This window comes from Mesocricetus auratus, unplaced genomic scaffold (assembly GCF_017639785.1).
Source record: "Mesocricetus auratus isolate SY011 unplaced genomic scaffold, BCM_Maur_2.0 Super-Scaffold_4256, whole genome shotgun sequence".
Classification (NCBI taxonomy): Eukaryota; Metazoa; Chordata; class Mammalia; order Rodentia; family Cricetidae; genus Mesocricetus; species Mesocricetus auratus.
This window is the reverse complement of record NW_024429182.1, coordinates 101749830-101768555: the sequence shown is the minus strand read 5'-3', so window position 1 is coordinate 101768555 and position 18726 is coordinate 101749830. Positions and strand designations below refer to the sequence as shown.

At 46.4% G+C, this 18726-nt stretch overlaps 1 protein-coding gene across 13 annotated transcripts in view; it reads left to right on the top strand.

Annotated features, from left to right (window-relative positions):
* Positions 1 to 18726, top strand: part of Tenm4 (teneurin transmembrane protein 4) — a 735641-nt gene that overhangs the window by 327862 nt on the left and 389053 nt on the right. For 12 of the 13 annotated variants that reach the window (XM_040728397.1, XM_040728368.1, XM_040728396.1 and 9 more), the window contains one exon: positions 15309 to 15596. In XM_040728397.1, the coding sequence (XP_040584331.1) occupies positions 15309 to 15596 (288 nt within the window). Of the gene's footprint in view, positions 1 to 2812; positions 2909 to 15308; positions 15597 to 18726 lie in introns of all 13 variants that reach the window. The other variant, XM_040728389.1, reaches the window with a different exon arrangement.

The window sequence follows — 18726 nt, the reverse complement described above, 5'->3', positions numbered from 1 at the left end:
TTTTCATCCTCTGAACTTTTGTAAAACACAAGAATTTCAGAGAAGCACAGTTTATCAATTTTTTTTCCTGGTTGGATGGTACTTTTGATAAAAAGCTTGCATTTTTATCCTCTATGTTTTGCCCCTTCCCAGAGCTCAGGGAAGAGAACTCTTGTCATGGAGAAGGGTTTTCTTGTTTGTGAGTTTTCCAAAGCAGAGCTAGGACCAGCAGGAAATCTCTTTTAAAGAAAGCAAATGTTAGCTCACAAGCAGAACGGGCCTTGTAAGGCCCAATTTGGAGGGTGTAACGTGATAGGAGTAAGCAGCCTGTCATCACAGGTCCATCAAGGGCTAGCAGGACCTGTGTGTTTCCACAGAAGTCACCCCGCATCGGATGAGTCTTGGGTGACTCCCAGCTTTGCATTCCCTTCTAAGTCTGAGAATCTGAGACAGTGATTTTATCTCACCCTTGCCAGAACTTTTTAACAGACATGTCTTCCATAGAGTAACCCTGTTGAGAAATTAAGAAAGACTTTTCATGGCTTAGCCAGGCCTAGCAAAAGCCACTCTGTTGTGGCATAAAGGTAGTGAGTAGCCATTGAGGGCCATTCTCAGGAATGGAGACCTACTCCTGGCTCCCTACCCCCGTTCTAGAACTAGCACCATGGCTGCCTGCTTCGCCTTCAACCTAGCCGTCTGTTCTCCATCCTGACTGCCCTGGAGAATTCCTTTCTTTAAGACACTTAATTACTGATGGCAGAGTCTTTTGAGCCTTTGGATGAAAGAGATGGAGGCAGTACAAGGCTTGATTAGGCGTGTACAACGCTGGGCACAATTAGCTTCGTGAGAGACTGGTCCTGCCTTAATCTGTCTCCAGTTCTGTGAGACTTAAAACCGCTAATTATTGAAATGAAAATTGCCTGGCCACCCAGCTACTGGCAAGAGGGTCCTAATATCTGTCCTAATGACTGGAAATGGAGGCAGCTTCAGGCACTTAGGGTTTTCCCATCATTAAAGGACTTTTCTCCACCACCTCCAGACTTGAGTACCCAGATATGCAAATGAAATTCTGACACAGCCACTTCTCTCTGCCTTGTTTTCTATGGGACATTCCTTTCTGGGACACCTTCATCAACCAGTCTTGTGTACTAAGGGCTGTGGTAGTCCATGTATCATACATGAATTGTGGTACTTGACAGCCAACCTGTGTGTGTGTATGTGTGTATCTGTGTGTCTGTGTGCATGTCTATGTATGTGTGTTTGTGTATGTATCTGTATGTGTCTTTGTGTCTGTGTGTATGTTTGTGTATGTGTTTGTTAAGGCTCCAGCCACAAAGAGGATGTGTCTTGAGTGTTATGGAGTATCATGTCACCAGTGGTATTTAGGCTGCTTTGAGCTATCACCAAGCAAAGATATAATCAGAGGGATCTGCAGCTGGTGTGGGGGCAGGGTACACACATCATATGGGACTTCTGGAGAACTGTGTACTTTGTTCCTCTTTGGCTTAACGTAGCAGGTAGCAGACCCCTCCTTTGCTTCTAGACTGGCCTTGGCATCAAGTTGCAATAACCGCCATGAAAGCAGTGATCCAGGTTTGGGAGGCCTTTCTCGCGGGAGGAGAAATTGAGGCAGAGACATTTGGGGATTTGCTCAAGGATGTGTCACCAGCTCTAATGGCCTATGAGAGTACCAGATGAGAGGACTGTTAGTGGGTCCCATGGTGGGACCCAGTCGTCAAAATAAAATGTTAAGAGAAGTTTTTTTTGTTTGTTTTTTAAAAAGGAGGTAAGACTGTCTAATTCTTAGTGACTGAGGACAGGATGTATGCAAGCAGAGATGATAAAACTGTGAAATTTCTAGCCAGGTGGTGCAGAGAGCACACCCTGGTGGTGAGGATGGGAGAGAGCTGAAGAGCTGACCAACCCTGCAACCACCCAGGCCCAGAACCAGGGCTATGAGTCGACCCATTCAACATCCTCTCTATCTGTGAACAGCTGGAGCATGTGAGGCTGCAGGCCCTACAGATCTAAAGCTGCAGGGTCTCCACGACACAGGACAACAGCAGGATGTCCAAGAGGAGTCCTAGTGAGAATCCAGTATCAAGAGTGTAGTGGAAACCAGAGGCCTCGAACCATACCAATGATTCTTTGCACTTACAAGTGAAGATATATGAAGTAAAGGGTTCACTGTGTGACTCACTGTGACACGCTACAGCTTCCATGCTAAGACTTTTCTTTTTCTTTTCTCTTAAATTTGATTTTATTTGGAGGGTTAGTATGCAAGGGTAGAGGGTGGATACGAAGGGACAGGGAGATGAAAGGCATGGAGATGCATGATGTGAAAGCCACATTTGCCTACAAGACTGACAACCTGATTTCTATCCTTGGGCTCCACATGATAGGGGAAAACCAGCTCCTAGATGTCCTCTGACCTCCACACATGCACTGCAACACACCCAGTCACACAGGCAATAAGTAAATACACAAACATAGTAGACAACTAAAGTATCAGCTGTGATAAGCTATGGAGTTAATGCAATTGAAAGACTACATGATTTACCGGAATCTCAGGATAGGCACAGAAATAAACTACGAAGGAATATAGCTAGTAACTTGACAGTCCCTAAGAACAGAATGTATTTGAGGGGAGGAAGAAGGTAAATGAAATACATTGTATGATATTCTCAAAGAATTCATTAAAAACATACAATTTTTTTAAATGTGAAGTTCCTGCGCCTGCCATACCCTGATCTTGCGTCAGTCCCCAAGGGCTCTAAGCCCACAACCTTGTAGCCATTGAACAGCATTTTAATGAAAGTCTTGCCATTTTCAGAAGCCTTGAACTGTTGCCTGCTGTACTGAGAGCCTGGTTCCCCCACTCAGACTCCCTTTCCCATCTGTTGAAGAGGAGGCCCAGTGGAAACCCCAGGTAATTTCAGGCTAAGACTTGGCCACAGTAGGGTATGTTCAATCAACCAGCATCTCTGCTCTACTCTGAATATTTCATAGTGCAGTTCTAGGCCAAGCCCACTGAAAGTCAGGAAAAAAGAAAACTTGACGCAGAGTTAGCACCCAGACAAACTGAGTTGCAGCTTCGTCTCTTGCAAGGGCTTCCTGAGAGAATGAACAGAGATACTAGCCAGTGGGTTGAATTCTGCAAGAGGTAGGCAATGTCCCAAGGTGGTACTCATAAAGAAATCGAAGACATAAAAGATAGTCCCTGCTGGGGTGGGTCTGGCTTTGAGAAGCCTCTAAGACCAGCTTCCTGAGGAAAGATGGAGAGGGTGCTGTGGAAAGAGAAGTAGGGGCTCCAGCAATCTCCCATGGGAAAGCCAAGGGACAATGGAGAGCATCTTCCTCTCTGGTCCACTGGGTAACTCAAGACTCAGCCTGGTGGCTTGGTTCAGCAGAAGGCTAGAGTTGTTGTCCCATCTCTATCTCTAGGTCATTTGTGTCAATTGTTTCTTTGCCTGCTATGTGCTGGACCCAAGGGTAGGTGTGTTTGACCTTCTGACAACTTTGTGACTCCTTGAAGACCAAATCCAATCCAGCTCCTCAGTCTATGCCACAGGATTTTAAAAGGGCCTGATTAGAGGAGGGAGGGAGTAATAGGCAGACAAATGGGGGGCGGGGATTACCAAGAAGGCAAAGGCTTGAAGACCATCAGAGACATGTTCCCTCTGACAGAGAATTCAAGGACACACACTGGCCCTGTCTTCAGCCTGGAAGGGTTATTCTGTGGAATAAAACAGTAGACAGATATCGTAGGATCCCAGGGAATAGAGCTGTGTCCCACAGAAGAAAGGAAGCTGAAAGGGGGCTGATTGTGACTCCATTAACAGGAAGTAAAATCTGGCAGGTAGAGCTGTCCTAAGAGATAGCCAAGTCTCCAGAGGTGATGACTTAATACAAATTACACCAAGGGTCATTGAGCACCCAGTGTGAGTGTTACCTTCTGTCTGAAGTGAGGTGGCAGTATCTGTAAGCGACACTTTAGCTCAGCAGTGGACTTGGGGGCAAAAAACGGACAGAACAGGTTTGAAGACAGCACAACCATCATGAAGCCTCCTGCTGCCTGAAGTCCAGCTGTGTCCCCAAGCCCTGAGCATACCCATCCTTTGAAAGGGAACCCTCTGGCTCAGGATCAGAGTCTCTGCCCTTTGATACCTGGCCTCTGACAAACTCCAACAGAAGGCAAGATGATTCCTGCAAACAGTGGCACCATCTGTCATCTGCCTGCCAGCCACTGATTAGAGATGTCCCCACAGCCAGGCTGGGCACAGGGCCACACTCCAGCCAGCTCACTCCCAGGAAAGCCTTCTCCCTGGTCCAGAGTGCTGTTCAGTTCCAGGTTACCAAGAAACTGCTATGAAATCCTTTGGCCTAGCCCAGCCCAGAGGCCAAGGGGACCACTAGAAGAACTGATGCTATTAAAATGAAGCAACAAAACATTGGCGCACATTAGAATCAGGATGACTAGATGGGAAGCAATAAAGGTTGGTTAAAAGTTTGAGCTTTGGGGTTGAGTAGCTAAGGTGTGACTCCTGCCCATACCATCTTCCTAAAGTGGCCCCCTAGGCAAGTATTTCACCTGTCAGACCCTGGATTCTCATCTGTAAACTGGGAAGGACATGATGTGGCTTCAGTGTGGGAATGTACATGAACACCTTACTCTTTAGGCACCACTCTTAACAGCACTGTCCCCCTGTTTAAACGATGCTGGTTCCCTGATAGTGACAGGGCTATGGAAATGTATTCTGGGTGTAACAGTGAGCATAAATGTGGAAGCCAGAGCTCCAGGATCCATCCTGGTGTCATGAACTTGTATCCCTTTGACACTATAAGCCTTTCCCAAATCCCTAACATTGGGAAAATGGTGCCCCTCTCCTGGTCTGCAGAGTTCAACACAGGATAAGGGCCGCGCCTTTGCTATCCCAGCTGAAAACAAAGGATTCTAAGGGCAAACTTTCAAGGACTAAGGAAAATAAGATTTATGCTTTTATACATGCCTAGCTACGCCCTGGGAGTTTCATTCTGCAGAACACATGTTAGCTCCAAAATGTTTAGGGGCCCTTCTGACACACAAAGAACTAAAAATACCACCCTCTGCTTATGTTAAGCAAAACTGATAAAACTTTAGCCCAGCAGGAATTCAGTCAATTTCCTGGCTGGGTTTGGTTAAGCAGGTGATAACAGCCCTTTTCCCTGTGGGCTGTGGGGGGAAGATGTATTAGCAGCCCAGGCCTGGCTGTCTATGGATGTTTCCCTCACAGATGTTCCATGCTCTGCCTCTATGTAAATACAACTGGAGGCACGTGAAAGGTCCAGATGTGGGTTTCTCCCCAGACATAGAAAGCTTTGTTCCTGAGACCTCTCCTTCTGCATAAACCCCACACCCAGGCCATTCTCCTGGACAGTTTCAACACTACTCTGCTGCCCCAGGTGTCAGGATCTCGAAACCCAGTTGAAGGTACACCCCCTTGCCTCCACCAAGGACGTCGATGGGTCTGTGGCAGCATTTTCTGTCCCGTGCGCTCCACTCTTTACTGTCCATTGATATTATGGAAATGGGTTTCTTCTGGCAGGCTGCTCACTCCACACTGCAAAATTCATCTCCCACTTCTTCCCTCCCCATAATCTGAACTCCAGGAATAACCTGGCTTCTTTCTGCTCAAGGTCATTCAGCCATGCGATGACCTACAATTATATATATTAATGCCAGTTGGCAACCCATGATAGTTCTATGTAAGTAGAATGAACTTGGATATACCAAATTCCACCCTTGCTGTAAGATTTAGCATGATTTCACGAAGCATTAGGATTTGGTTACAAATGTGTAGCCGGGCGTTGGTGGCGTACACTTTTAATCCCAGCACTCGAGTGGCAGAGGCAGGCGGATCTCTGTGAGTTCGAGGCCAGCCTGGTCTACAGAGCAAGTTCCAGGACAGCCTCCAAAACAATACAGAGAAACCCTGTCTCGAAAAAAAACAAAAAGAAAATGTGTAATGTAAGGGCTGAGCAGGTGGCTCAGTGGGAAAAATGCTTGCTGTGCAAGCATGAATACCTGAGTTTGATCCCAAGTACATGTAACCCTAGAGCTGGATGGGTGGATCCACCCAGGGGCCTTGCTGTCTAGCCAGCCTAGCTGAACCAGTGAGCTCCTGGTTCAGTAAGAAACCCTGTCTCAAAATGAGAGGTAACGGAAGACAAACCATATACACCTCTGTCCTCCACCCATGTGCACAAGGGCATACACAAACACATGGGACATTTATAATTAATGTATGTGGACCTTGGACTGTAGCATCAGTACATTTCCCGTTTACCGGAGCAGTTTGGAAGTCACAAATCTATACTGCTTTTGTCTTCTTACCTCAAATCCCTTGGTCCTGCTCACTTTTTACTGAGTCCTCTCAGCCCATGGTTTAGACACCACCACAGTCTCTAGTGAAGGACCCTGATTGTCTTTCTACCACTGGCCTATCTCAGCCTGGCCCGATGACCCTGTGACACTATTCCTTGTCTCTCCTCCTATCCAAATTGTCTGCTAGAGTTGCAGCCACATGCTAAGTAAGCACTCTGCACAGGTTTCAATTTCTGATACCACAAATAAAGCTTGAACAGTAAGACAAGACTTCGACACTCAGAGAAGAGGGAAGATATCATAAGGGTGGCAGGAGACTGTGTCCCTACAGTACTGAAATAAGAAAAGGGATTTAGCAATTATTTACCCAGTGACTCAGCCTGTGGCACTAGGAGTTCAATGTTTTTCTTGGTTTTGAAACATTTATTCTGTTCCAAATACGGACCCAGACGTGAGAGAACCATGTGATTTAGAGTAATTCACTTTACCCCTTTGAGCTTTCTTTACCTCATTGCTAAAACAAGAATAAGAGAAAATATAAAATAAGGGAATAACACCTATCTTGCACTGTCGTTATGGGAACTGGGAGTAATATGTACACAGTAACCAGGACAGGATGCTTGCTTGTTTGTTTGTTTGTTTGTTTACTTGTTTTGTCTGTTTCAGGCAGCATCTCATGTAGCCCAGACTGTGCTTCAGTTCTCTGTGTAGTCAAGGCTGGCTGACTTTTAGCTCCTGATCTTCTGGCTTCTACTTCCTAGCTGCTGGAATTGCATGTGTGTGGCATTGTGCTCAACACAAACCAATTGCATACATAACCTTTTCTTAGCTTCATGTTTGCAATACTGGTAATTTAACCTACAGCCTCACACGTGCTAAGCAAGAACTCTGCCACTGAACTCTGACTGCAGCTCCCTTATTTTTGTCTTTGTTGGTTCTTTTCCTATCTGAAATGCTATTCTGATACCCATCTCCACTCTTGGCCTCCCCATTTCCACACATCTGCTCAAACCTTCCATTCCTTCTAAGACTAACTCAATATAAAGATACACCAAACCAAAGTAAAAATACCAAAATGTGGTAAGAGTGCTGGCTTCAAAGGAATTAAGGACCTGAGTTAAAATCCCTAGTACACATACAAAAAAAAAAAAATAAGGGATAGCAGTACAACAACCTGTAACTGACCCAGGATCTCTGGAACTTGATGGTCGCAGCCCTACCTCTATGCTCAGTGAGAGACTCTGCCTCAAAGGAATAAGGTGCAAAACAATCAAGCAGCATGGCCAGTGTCCTCCTTTGGCCTCCCCAGGCAGGTTCAGCATACACATATGTGCATGTGTACCACAAACACACACATAAATGTTGACTTTAAAACCAGAGATTCCTGGGTTCAAGTTATGTAAACTGGATCAGCTACAGGAGCCATTTAACCTTGTTGCACCATTCCCCCATGGGCATCTGCTGACCAGCTTGTAACTAGGAGCTTCTAGCAAAACACCTCTTGTCCCCTCCTTCCAGTATAGCCTGAATGCAAGTTCCTGTTATCCGCCCATCCTTATTGTCTAAATTCAAGTTCCTGTTATCTGCTCATCCTTTGCTGGAGGGTCCTGGGAACTTGAGCTCCTGACCTTGGTAGACCTTGGTAGTTTTCCACCATGTCTGCTACTGGTATTTAACACTCCGCTCTTGTTACAATAAATGCCATTCTCCTTGCGAGAACGAGCCGCTGTCTTTTGCCTTCATTTAAATTCTTAGTCCTTCACCTGGATCACTGAGAAGTATTGGAGCCCCGAAACCTAAACACACCACTGGCTACATAACCTGTCTCTGTGGTGAGAAACATGTGGCAGTGTGGGAAGGCTATGCTCTGTGCTCAATACATGTACATTTCTTTTGCCCTCCTGTCCCAGCCCCTTCCTCTGGCCACTGATAAACCAAACTGATACCCATGCCAAAGTCTAACAAGAAACTTAGGAACCCACAGTCCTAATTTATCAAAGTAAGTTCCACTGATAAGCCTTCTGCTAACACTTTACCCAGGCAGAAAGCTATCTTGCAAGGCATATGTCCCAGTCATCTCTGGATAGACACTAGCACAGTGACCGAGTGGTCTGCTGCTCTCAGAAAAGACCTGTTCTCACCACACCTTTGGGTTGCAGCTAAAGAAGAATCTCACAGAGTTGTGTTTAGGAGGGGCTGGCAGCTGAGCCTGTGCCAAGGCCTTGTTTGGCTCCTAGATGTGGCCAACATCGGCGTTTTCACACAAGGACTGCCAACTTCAGCTGGAGCCACAGTGGCAGCTGTCTCATCTAGCCAGAGGCCCACAGCCTGGCCTACTACTTATTCCTTGGCTATGTATTCATTTTTTCAGCAGAGTACCCTTAAACATCCCCCATCTGCTTAAGTTAGTTCATGCTTTGCACTCTTTAGAATATTTTGTTCACAAATAAAAAAAATGATGTTGATGATGATGACATAAAACTAGACATTAATCAAAACTTTTTAATCCTTTGTACTGGCATAGAGCATTACAGTTGGCAGAGCATGCAATGAATTACTGTCTTGAGAGACCTTCCCTGTCATTTCAAGCTGTTTTTTTTTTAACTTCTCTAAGACTCTGCTTCTACCATCAAATGGAACCAAGTCACAGAGATAGAGACCATGAGAATGCTATGTGTGTAACATTGTTGTTGCCTCTTAAAGTCACAGAAGCCATGATTACCTCTCACAGAGAGACTCTCACAATACTGGAGCCATTCATGCTAAGGATAGCAGGGACTCAGAAGATGACACACTAGCCACAGCAGTCCCTACTCCTCTAGGAGGAAATACAAGCAGGCCAAGAGTTGCTAGGAAAGACTTTTCTTCCATAGTGTACCCCCATGAAAGTTGTTCTTGTTCCTGACAGCAACCCATTTAAACTCATTGGTCAAAATAGATTTGAGTGAAATCATTTCTTGGGTTTATCGTTGGTGCCCTACCTGTTGTAAATAGACATTTGTTCATGTCTCCTTGGGAGAATTTAATGTAACACAATCATGAGATCATGGTAGCCATTGACATGTTAAAGGAATGGTGATGGTGATGATGGCTCACAGTTAACCACCTAGTAAGAGGTGAAGGTCTATCATGTGCCAAGACGGTTAGAGGAAACACATTCATCTTACATAACATTGATGAAGAGACAGAAGTGTGGCAGGCTCAGGGAACCAGCCAAGGGGAGATGCCCAGAGTCTCAAAGAGCAGAGAGGGGTCCATCCTGGAACTGCACAGGAGAAGATCTGAGGTAGAGAGACCACCTGGAGGGAAATGGTGTGGACAGATACCTGCAAAGAAAAAAAAAGGAGCAAGGGAAACACCTGTAGACCTCTCAACAGTCACACTCAAGCTCCTCCTCTCCACCTGCCCTTTCTGCAGGAGAACACAACAACAAATGCTCAGCATCAGACAGGGCATAGGGGATTGGAGTAATGGCGGGCAGCTCTATAGATTAGATTGCCTTAGCTTGCCTTCTATTGTTTTGATTAGCACCATGATCAAAAGCAACTTGAGGAGGAAAGGGTTTGTTTCATTTTAAGTTTATAATCCATCATGAAGGACATTCATGGCAGGAACTCAAGGCAAGAAACTAGAGACAGGAACTGAAATGGGTGGACCTGGAGGGTCCCCATGGTTTGCCCAGTTTGCTTTCTTAGGAAACCAGGATCACCTGCCCAGGGGTAGCACTCTCTACAGTGGGCAGGGCCCTCCCCCATCAATCATTAATCAAGAAAATGTTACCTACTGACTAATCTTATGGATTCATTTTCTCAACTGAGATTCCCTCTTCCAGTTTGACCTTAGTTTGTGTCAAATGGACAAAACAAAAACAAAAAACCTATTCAGCACAGGAACTGAAATAGAGGGAAATAGAGGTGCATGTCAGGGGAAAGAAACTGGGGAAATGAGTAGTTATGGGGCAGTAAGAGGATGCCGAAAGAGTGTTTTAAAGGGCAGAGCTAGAAAGGCCTGGGATAGCCTTTACTCTTGAGGTTTATGAGCAGTGGAGAACCCAGAGGTTGGTGGGTTCCTTAGTCATGGGCAGTTGCTATAGAGGACCACCAGCTGATTGCTACTTGTTTCTCAGTTCTGAAGTTCAGGAAATTCCTTGTGAGGAAACATCAGGTGAGTATCTTCTTGCTTTGTGACTATGTAATGGGGGTATCATGTAGCAGAACAGAACGTGGGAGAGGAACTTGCTTAGGCCTCTCTCTTCCCTCTTCTTATAAAGACACTAATCTTATCTGGAGTCCCCCCCCCAAAACCTAATTATTTCCCAAATACCATCAACACAACAATGGTGTGAAGGAAGGGTCAGGAGGGGTGCAGAGAGATGCAAAGTACATGCAAGGCATAGCAATGGGTAAGGAAAATACCAGGTGTGTTGAAGCAATGTGTCTCCTCCTGATGCTCCTCCACCCATGCATGCATCACAGAGCCATGAACAGGAACACCCCCACCATGAGCAATCTACCCATCCTTCTGTCAAGAGCCCAGGGTCTCTGCCTGCTTCCAGGCTCTCCTTCCCATCTTCTTCACCCAACCTCTGCTTGTTCTGCTAATGCCAATTGATGTGTGCACTCTGCCTGACCCCTTATCCGTTCAGAAACGTAAATATTTACTGAATTGCTATTTAAAGAGGGAAAGACAGGCTCTCTCTGCCTCAGCTCCACTAGGGGACATCTGGGTTGGTAGCTGTGTTCTTAGGAACTTGCATGCAGCTAATGTCTTCCTCTTGAAGGTGCTGTGTTTCACCAGAAGAGACACTGGTAGGTAGTATTACCACCCACTAGTTTAGCAGCCTTAGTGACATGTTTCTGTGAGGAGTTCCTGCTTCATTTGTAACTGACATCTAGTTGAAGACTTCCCAATTGTGCCTTTTAAAACAGGGTTAATACATATTGAGCATTAATTGTGTGCCAGGGGCATGTATTGACACAAATAATCCCCAGGACAGCCAAAATAGGCTTTGCTGTTAAGGAAACTGAAGCATAGATAGGATAAGTATTCTTGCCTAAAGCCACCCACCTGGTCAATGCAGGGACACAGACTTCAACACAGGCTGACTACTACATTTAAAAGTACACGTAAGCAGGGTCTCTAATTTAGTTTTTATATTCAACTAGTTTAGTTGTTACGTATTTGACTAAAGCGAATTACCAAAAGCTTGTTAGAGTCACAGGAGCGAAATAAGTGCCAAACAGTTCTTATTCACTTATGCACTGTTGTACCCAAATTCTGAACCCCAGAATCACCAAGAGGCCTGTTTTGATGCAAAAGCAAAGAGTATTTATTGTAGTTGCTTAACGAGCTAACCCCATTAGTTTGGGCCTTTCATCCATCCACTGCAGTGGATGGTTGGAAAAAGACCCTGAGAAATCACAAGACAGGGATCTTATAGGGCAGAGTAAGGGGAGTGTCTGGAGGGTATGCAACAGTCTCAGGATTGGTGCGTTTCCAGACTTGGACAACCTGCCCTGTGTTGATTGGTCAACTGGTTGTTATGGCCTATAAGCCCTCCCAGGGCAGTTGCTATGCTCTGCACGTCACTGTTGTGCACTTGTCCATAAAGCACACCAAGAGCCAGAAAGCACAGCCCCGCCAGCTAACTTTTGATTGGTTCCTTGCCACAAGGAGGGTATCTGACCTCCTAGTGACCAGGACAGGAACGGCAAGGTCATGCAAGCACATGTTAGCCTGTCATGGGTGCTAAAATGGGGGACTGTTCTTTCAGTACTCAGTGGTCATCTGCAAGCTCCTCCAATGCCAGACCTGCTTTCAAGAGAAGTAGTCTCAAAACCGGTAGCTAGTATCTGCATGTACAGGGAAGGAACAACATATCCAACAGGGTGGAGAGGATGTACACTGCACAAGGGCATGAAAGTGGTTCTACGGATGTAATGAGAGGGTCCCAATCTAGAAGTCCATTTGGGTCAAGAAGCTAGAACTGGTCCTAGCAGATAGGCAGGAATACAAAGGGGACAGGAACAGACCGATGGCATGGCCTGGGCTTTGGAAATTCAACTGGCACAGCCCGGGGGTGGGGCAAAATCATCCAACAAACCACGCAAACATCCATGTGCCAAATTCAGTTCTCTGGGTCATAACCTGGGATCTAGCAGAGCTGTGGCAACCTTGGGCAGCAGAGCCACCCTCCTAGACTGAAATTTGCAGATACTCCTATGGCCTACATAGCAGGCTTGGCAAGGCAATTGACATGTTATCACTTATGATAGCAGGTAAATTAAGCACCCAGTAAATATTGGCTTCCCCTACCAATATATTCGCTACTGCTGGTGCTAATTTGGTATGATTATGAGGTGTGTTAGTGATGCTTGTTCATGACAGCTAACCTTTATTGTGTGTATGTTCATATCAGCAGCATCTCTATCACTCTGGGGCTGGAAAAGCCACAAGGAACAGATGCAGCAATTGCTACAAATCCTCATCCAAATTAAACCAGAACAGTGCTGTGGGTCAAAAGCCATCATATCAATTTAAAGAGTTATAATCAGCCTTTCATTAAAAATTAAAGACTGACACCCTGGAGAGATGGCTCAGTAGTTAAAAGTGCTTGTTCCTCTTTCAGAGGACCCATGTCAGGTGACTCACAACCTCCTACAACTCCAACAGTGGGGAAATTAGACACCCTTTCCTGGCCTCCACAAGCACGCTGCATGCATGGGTGCATGCGCTCATGCGCATGTGCCCACACACAAACACACACACACACACACACACACACATGAAATAAAAATAAAAATAAATCTTTTTAAAAATTATTAGACTAACATGGGCACTATGAGCAAGCATTGGCTTCCATGCAGTAACTTTCATAGATTTTTCTGCTTCTAATAACATACTCCATAAATATACTCACTTAGCAATGTATGTATGGGATGCATTGCAAGATGCTATTTAAGCTAAGGATTACAGTCAAGGAATTTTAAAGACACTTGGATAGAAAGTGTGAATGATCTATGGTCTTCCCTCTGGCCCTGCTTCCCAAGACATGGTCTTGGCAGTGAATATTGGGATGCTGAGTATCAAGACAGCAGAATTCAAGGGTTGGAGAGACAGCAGAATAGATTTGTGGAATCCCCATGTGAGAATCCAATGCCATCTCCTGGCTCCTGCAGGCACTAAACATGCGCATGGCACACATATATACATTCAGGAACTCATCCATACACATAAAATAATAAGTAAATAGTTTTAAAAGATAGCAGAATTCAGAGCCTCAATTTGGGTCTTAGTCATATGAATTGGTTCTTGTGTGTTCTAGGTCAAACTGCTGCCCAATTATCAAGGACATTTAGAGAATTAAGACCTCAAGAAATCCACTTTGGTTTCTCTAGTAATAGCAACTTTGCTACTACTGATTCATGATATGTGCCTAGGTGGGAAACTGAGTGGTTCAGAATCCATGAAAATAGCCACAATGTATGCTCCATGAATTTTATGCAGCACCAATAAAATCACAAATGTTTATGCTTTGAACAATGCAGGAAAATATGCCAGAGAAAGTCTATAGTAAGGCATGTGGGATTTATAATATATCCAAAGACATCAACTGCTAACTCCAGACTATATCCTTGAAAAATGATTGTGGTGTCCAGCTTAGGGTATAGGGTTAGTGGGTCTAGGGCGCTCTTTAAGTAAGTGGACAGAATCTTGAACTGGAGTAGAGCTAAAAGCTACTCTGGAGAGAGCCTTTGAGGTCTTAGAAAGGAAGATCTGAAGATTCGAAGCAGGTACAAATGATGAGCAGACCTGCTAGTCCTCAAACAAAATCTGGTCTGTCATTGAGTTTTCTTTGGCTTATAACATATTTTGAAATCAAAAATAAAAAAGATTACATCTTTAAATTACATATTTTATTTCAAAATCCAAATTCCCAGCTCACCTTAAAATTTCAGAAGGCATCTCCTAACCCTCCCCCGTCAATTGCATCATGGGCAGGCACTAAGTGCCACCCTTGCTGGCAGAGTCTGGCCAGGCACAGAGTCGCTGGGTGCATTCCATTTATCACAGAGCCCCTGAGCTTCTATTTCTCTAGGGAAACAGTGAAGAAGGGAGTGTTTTGCACACCCAGGTTGGTGTGTCAAATGCAACAGAACTGAGGAGGTTGTAGGCTTCAAGAAAGACAAATCGTCTCGTTGATCATTTGAATGATAGATGAACTGCTTTCCTCCTGGACTGAGCTCCTGGCCCTTTCAGGGGTGGGAAGAAGTTGTATCTGTGCCCCAGACTAAAGAAAGACTCTAGAAGGAGAAATGCCATTCAGCTAAGAACTCTCAGACCAACAGTCTAGAGCAATAAAGCCACTGCAATTCTGACCTAAGCGAAATAGAATCTTCTTGTAGTGTTAACGTGTAGCCAGAGTTGCAAGTCATTGAGAAAACATAACAACAAATACTGGTGAGGATAAGGACAGGAGGAAACCCTAATATACTCCTGGTGGGGAAGTAAAGTCAGCCACTATTTAAATCAATGTGGAGATTGTTACTGGAGACAGTAGTAATGTCTGCAGACCTACTGTGATCTAGTGAGATAACGGAAGAAATATTTACTTCCCAGCCCGGCTATATTCAACTGAGAAATAACAGGGATGCAGCTCCTGCCTTGGGCCATCACTAGTACCAGCACCTTCTGGTCTTTGTTGGTACCCTAGAGAAGAGCATGGAGCAACCTCAGTTAGATATGCCCAGTAACAGAAAGGGAAAGGATTGTTCATGAGAGGCACTGAGTGCCAGTACCGTATCCTGCTGACTGCAAGGTAGTGATGGTGCCTGCCCACACTTCAGAAGCCTGGTTCTTGGCTCACTTTGCTCCAAGAGTATGTTGGGTCCCAGGATAGACCCTGGCATTACCCCTCCCAACCCAAATCTGATGCTCAGAGTTTCCTTGGTTTTCCCCACTGCAGACCGGTCGGCCCTGAGTGCGGCAAGGGCCCAATTCGTGGATGTGGAAGAGCGTGGGCCAGAGGCCATGGACGTGAAGGAGAGGAAGCCCTACCGCTCGCTGACCCGGCGCCGCGATGCTGAGCGCCGCTATACCAGCTCATCGGCGGACAGCGAGGAGGGCAAGGCCCCTCAGAAGTCCTACAGCTCCAGCGAGACCCTGAAGGCCTATGACCAAGATGCCCGCCTAGCCTATGGCAGCCGCGTCAAGGACATGGTACCACAGGAGGCGGAGGAGTTCTGCCGCACAGGTGAGTGCACACCGAAGTGTAGACTGAGACCAAGTGTGTGCCGGTGTGTGCCTGAGTAAAAATGCAGCTGAACGGGACAGGTAGGAGGTGACTCTAGTAAATCCAAGTTCCTGCTGCTTTGCCCCTGGATCTGGTGAGGGCCTGCCCTGTAGTTCATTGCTAGAACAGACACGTTTTGACCCACCTGCCCAGCTCAGAGATGGCTAGAGGCTGGGTTCTGGCAAGCTCTTCTGCTAACCCTTGTCCTTCTGTTAGATGACCATGAGCAGCCCCCCTAGCACAGTAACTGCTAAGGGAGGCCTCAGTGGGATGACACCTTTAACTTGTAAGCAGTGGTAACAGCGTTAAGTGCTAAATAAAGGCTGGTGCTTAGTTTGGGGGTTTATTCAGTAAACAAGCATATCTGAGCACCTTCCTTGCGTCAGGCCACACGACCTTGAGAGACAGGCTGCTCCTGAGAAGGTTAGACTAGAACACGTAGCGATTTGGCAGATATCCTGGTGCCACACTCTTCCTTTCCCTGATCTTCCCATACAGTCCTCACCAGCCACCCTTTCCCAGAATGCCTTTCAGCCAACAAACCCCTGTCTCCTTTCCCTCTGCCACTGCCCAGTCCTGGACCTTGTTATAAGCCCTGGAAGACTGATCTTAATAACCATGCGCCCCGGAGCGGCCAATTCAGGCCATTCTCTTCCATAATCCATAGTGAAGCTTGAGGGTGATTCCTTGTGCTACTGACCCCAGGTTCCTCAACCCGACGCTAGGAGGCTTTCCTCAATTTCCTCCCTGTCTTCGTAGAATTTTTTTGTGTCTTGCCTCTGTACCACATCTCTACCCCCCGCCATCCATGGCCCAGCCCATGTGATGCCATGTGAATGGTGGCTGCATCCTGCAAGGGTGATTGCATTCTACTGTGGTGCCTCCAAGGAGCCTGTTGCTCTGCTCCAGGCCTCTGTGAGTCCTGGTAGGTGACCATATTCCCTCGCAACGGAAACTGTCCACAGGGATTCTACCTGTGCTTCTCTCCTCCACAGACAGCATCAGTCATGCAGCAGGCTATGCAATTTAGATACATTCTAGCAATGCTGTTTAATCCTCACAACAACCCCAGATTGAATCATATATCCAAGATCAAACAAGTAAGAGGAGCATGCAGGCGTGGACACACACACACACACACACCCCTATGGCCTCATTTCCGCTCCCTCCCACAGGCCTGGATCCACATGAAAGCTGCTCCACCAGCAAGGCTGCCTCTCAGACTTGAAAAATGATGGTTCCACAGCTCTTCCCTGGCTCATGATTAAGAGCTCAAGCTCTGGCATCAGACAGATCTGGATTTGAGTTCTGGCTCGGCGGCCGTTACAGCCCTCGGCATCCTCACCTGTGCAGGGGGATAATGGCACCTAATGGTAGGGTGCTCGTGGGGATTAGTGAGGACTGTAAACAATATCCTTGCCACCAAAGCCTGGCATGTAACTGATGCTTTATAAATGCTACCTCCTACTCACTGTCACCTCTGAGCCTCAGTGAAGGGAAGAGACTAACACCACTGAGCTTTCTCTAACACTGTCCAGCCTGTGCTCGACAGAACCCAGTGAGCTAGCGGCTCAGATGCAGGCCTAGCACAGCAGGCCCAGGGAAGGAGCCGCTCTGGTCCTTGTGAAGAACAACTAAGCATCCTCAAGCTTGTGCGGTGCCATTTGCTAACTGCCATCCAGGATCTTATAGGATCCTTTGAGGGGCTGAGGCACAGGTTATCCCCCAACTGAAGGAAGCTCCCTGGGGTGACCACGATCCTAAGATTGTAGTTACATGCTGAGAGAGGTTAGGATGACAACCCATGTTCTGGACTCCTCAAGAAAGAGGTCAAAGGTCACAAAACAGAACACGGGGTGAAATAAATCTCCCACCTCACACAGGGCCCAGTTGGCTCACCAGGATCCCTGAACTCTAGGAGCTGGCCCTTACCTTGCATTCCTTCTGTCTCAGGATACCTTAGCTCACTGATATTGATGCCAAATCTGTCTGCTTAAAAGGGAATGGAGGGCAAGACATATGGAAATCAATGTGGTTCCGGCTGTTTATGGCAAATAAATTTGAGTTTCCACTTAGCATAGCAGTCATTCTTTATAACATGAGCGGCCTCTCTTGAGAGGGTTAGCCCAGTAAAGCACAGATACAGGCTGGGTGGAGTGCAGGACAGGACGAGAGTACCCACAGCAGCCAGGACCTGCAGCGTGCAGAGACCTGCGAAAGAGATAGGTGGACTAGGGATCCAGTGTACACTTTGCTTTTTCTTTAAAGGAGAGAAAAAAATAGGAGAGAAGAGCGGAGTACGGCACACGGGGGTGAGATTCGAAGTATGTAACATCTGGTCTGGCCCACACCCCAGCCAATCAGAGCATTTGCCTGGGCACTGAGCAGAGCCCAGAGGTCCCTGTGGTATGGGGCCTGCTGACATGAAACTATTTGTCTGGCAGCTGGACCTAGGGAGATAATGGAAAGAGGTGGATGAGAAGTGACTGGAATAGCCAGGGTAGAAGTATGGGAGGAACAGGGGCCTTCGGGTGCTGAGCACACTATTTACCCATTCATGTGGAAGGGTTTCCCAGCTCTAACTTCAAATCATGGCTGTGTCAGAACTCCTTCCCACTCCAGGCTAGCCAGAAAAGAATTTCTGGTTCCAGACACACATGTAGGACCCATCCAAGAAGTTTCTGCCCCATTCTGGACTTGTTGGCAAGTCCTACTTGAGAGAGGAGACAGAAACCTTCGATGCAATTTAACAGACATATTAAACCGAGTGCCTTTGCTGTACGGGACTTGGCTGGAGACACAGAGATTTAGAAATAAACAAGACATAGTATCAACCTGTGTACAAGCCACCTTCAGCTGAAGTGGCAGACAACTCTGCCATGTAATAGCACCCGGGCCAGGCATCTCCCAGAGGGAACTGGGACAAAGAGACCGGGAACTGTGCACCAGTATAGGTAGGTGATGGGGAGCTTTCACAGAGGGAGGCAATTTGAATCAACTTTGATGCACAGCACTTGGCTGGGGACAGATGTGCAGAAAGAGCCCTACAGGCTGGAGCCATTACCGTGAGTTTAAAGTACAGCAGGAAATG